At 36.0% G+C, this 2,537-nt stretch overlaps 1 protein-coding gene across 1 annotated transcript; it reads left to right on the plus strand.

Annotated features, from left to right (window-relative positions):
• Nucleotides 1-726: 726 nt before the first annotated feature.
• Nucleotides 727-1,683, plus strand: LOC118560434 (G-protein coupled receptor 4-like). The gene is made up of 3 exons (XM_036131422.1): nt 727-807; nt 885-1,054; nt 1,149-1,683. Exons 1-3 carry the CDS (start codon nt 727-729, stop codon nt 1,681-1,683), a joined length of 786 nt encoding a protein of 261 aa, XP_035987315.1.
• Nucleotides 1,684-2,537: the final 854 nt, after the last annotated feature.

Here is a 2,537-nt window from a genome sequence, read left to right on the forward strand (position 1 = left end):
TATCCAATATATGTTACTGGAGCCCACACAGAAAATGTAATTATTACCTTGAAAGAAACCAGTACATATATCCTATTAAAAAGTGTTATTTAAGATAAGATAACATTAGCTAATCCTTTATTTATCCCACAACGGGGAAATTTATAGGATTAAAGCAACAGGCAGGTGCACACAGCACAGACAAAATTACATAAGGATTGAAAGATATAAGAGGTGGATTAGGAAATAAACACTATGAACATAACATGATTATTATTATTTAATTGTAATAATAAAATAAAAATCACAAAACCCGAAACGTCAACAGTTTTATGTTACATAAAGCTTAGGGACTGGCTAATATACAGCAGGTCAAAAAAGCCCGTATTTTGGCTGCAGTGCTTGCTGTTCTCTCATGAAGAATAGACCAACTAATGCACTTAATTCAGTAGATGCGTTGAGTATACAATTAACTTTTTTGATGATGGAGAAAATTATCCACTTTTACAATACATTTTTAGATCATTACATCTTAAAACCACTTGTATACAATTATAATGATAAATAAATATATTTCTTTTGTTTACAGATACCACTGTCTTCAAAGTTCTGATTCAACACAGAGGAATGGAGGATCTGGACTACAACAACAGCTCAGAGGAACAGAGTGTCGATTTGATCTTAAACATGACATCAAGTGAAAAAAGTTTCAATGTCAGCTTTAGCTTTGATGAGAGATTATTAAAAATGATTAGTTGGTTGGATTGGATTACCACTGCAATTGGACTTCCTTTCACTCTAATAGTAATAGTTGCAGTTTTTCTACAGGTGAGTTCAAAATGACAAATCTATTCAGCAACATGGAGCAACAAGGAATGTACTAAATGACGTTTTCTTTCTTGCAGGTGAAAAAGAACCAGTGTTGCCCTATCTTCGTCATCAACCTTCTCTTTTCTGATCTTATTCAGTTCTGTGGCAGAATTACATTAAATAAGGGTTATTTTATTGGTTATGTCATCTTTAACTTTGGTCTATTTGCCAGTGTTGGATTCATGGTCTGTATCTCCCTGGAAAGGTAAGTATATGGTTCCCTTTAGGGCTTCTTTTACATCCCACTAGTCTTTACCTGATAGTCTCCATTGACTGAATAGCTATTTCTGTTGTTTCAGGTATTTGGTCATTGCCAAGCCACTGTGGTACAGATTCAGAAGAAACATCAAGACATCTGTGGTTGTCTGTGTCGTGGTCTGGGTTCTTTCTGTTCTTTTTTACCTAATCGTTTTTCTGCCTTTTGATCGTATGATTGTTTTCACCATCTTGTCATATGCTTTCCTCCTGCCCATCCCCGTGTTCATCTTCTGCTTTGTTAGGACTATTAAAGCTCTGTCTGGAGCCCTCAGTTTCCCAGCAGATAAAAAAAGACGAATTGCAGCCATTCAGGTTGCAGTTCTGCTAACTTACACTCTACTTTTCATGCCCATCATAATTGTGCGGTTAAATAAATATAGTTCTATAAGTATTTATATTTTTAATATTTGTCTGTTTCTTAGTCCCCTTGCAGACACAACTTTGTATTTGTTAAGTCGGAAAAGCTTCCTGGATAAGTTTCTGGCTTCACTCTGTTCTTGTGAAACATCTGACAGTCAGGAGATGAGCACCAGGGATATTGAAAGCACGACTGTGGCAAATACTGAGACTGTGTAGGTGCTCATATCTGGAGCCTCCACAACAATCAGTTTACCGTAACTGTTTTTTTGCCGATTAGTAACATACTCTTTTGTAAAAAGTTTCTTTAAAATCACTGGTAAGCAAAGTATCGGTTATCTAATGACAACAAAATGCAAGCAATCTGCTACTGTAAAATGTTCATCTTGTATTAATTTTCTCTGGGTTTTTTGGTCATTTTGTATTAATGCTAATTCTTCAGAAAGTTTCCTGTGAGATGAATTGGTTCAATTATCAAATGAATTTTTTACTACCATTGTTACGTTCACTGTTATCTGTTCCCCTGAAACTATTGCAATTTTATGGTGGAACTGTTGACCGTATGATACCTATAATGAATTACAGGAATTTGAAGTATTGTTACAGTATTGTCATCCGGTCTGACATCATTATTTCTGGTTTAATCAGCTACCAGTAAAGAACGAGAGACATAATGGGAACCAAAGCATCTTATGTGAATTAAATGTATTTATGTCCATCATGTAGTGATGTAACCACCATCCTATCAGCTGTGTCTACTCCTCAGCCTGCACTCTGATCTTGATCAGATCCTCCTGCTGCACTAATTAAAGTCAACTCTGCTCCCTGTTCACATGCCTACCTGCACATGTCTCAGTCACAGTGGCGGCTGGTGGAAAAAAATCTTGGTGGGGCTGGCCAATAGATTTCCCTGCCTAACCCAGTACATGCATTCAAATTAAAAGTTGGAAAATTACTACAATTCCACAATAAGCATTTAGTTCCCTTCTCACAATCAGCAGCTTACAGATACATTCAACCATTTACAGCTATATTGGGTCTTATTTTGGAAAGGAACAGTATTAAATACAACA

This window comes from Fundulus heteroclitus, unplaced genomic scaffold (genome assembly GCF_011125445.2).
Source record: "Fundulus heteroclitus isolate FHET01 unplaced genomic scaffold, MU-UCD_Fhet_4.1 scaffold_43, whole genome shotgun sequence".
In the NCBI taxonomy this organism is placed as follows: Eukaryota; Metazoa; Chordata; class Actinopteri; order Cyprinodontiformes; family Fundulidae; genus Fundulus; species Fundulus heteroclitus.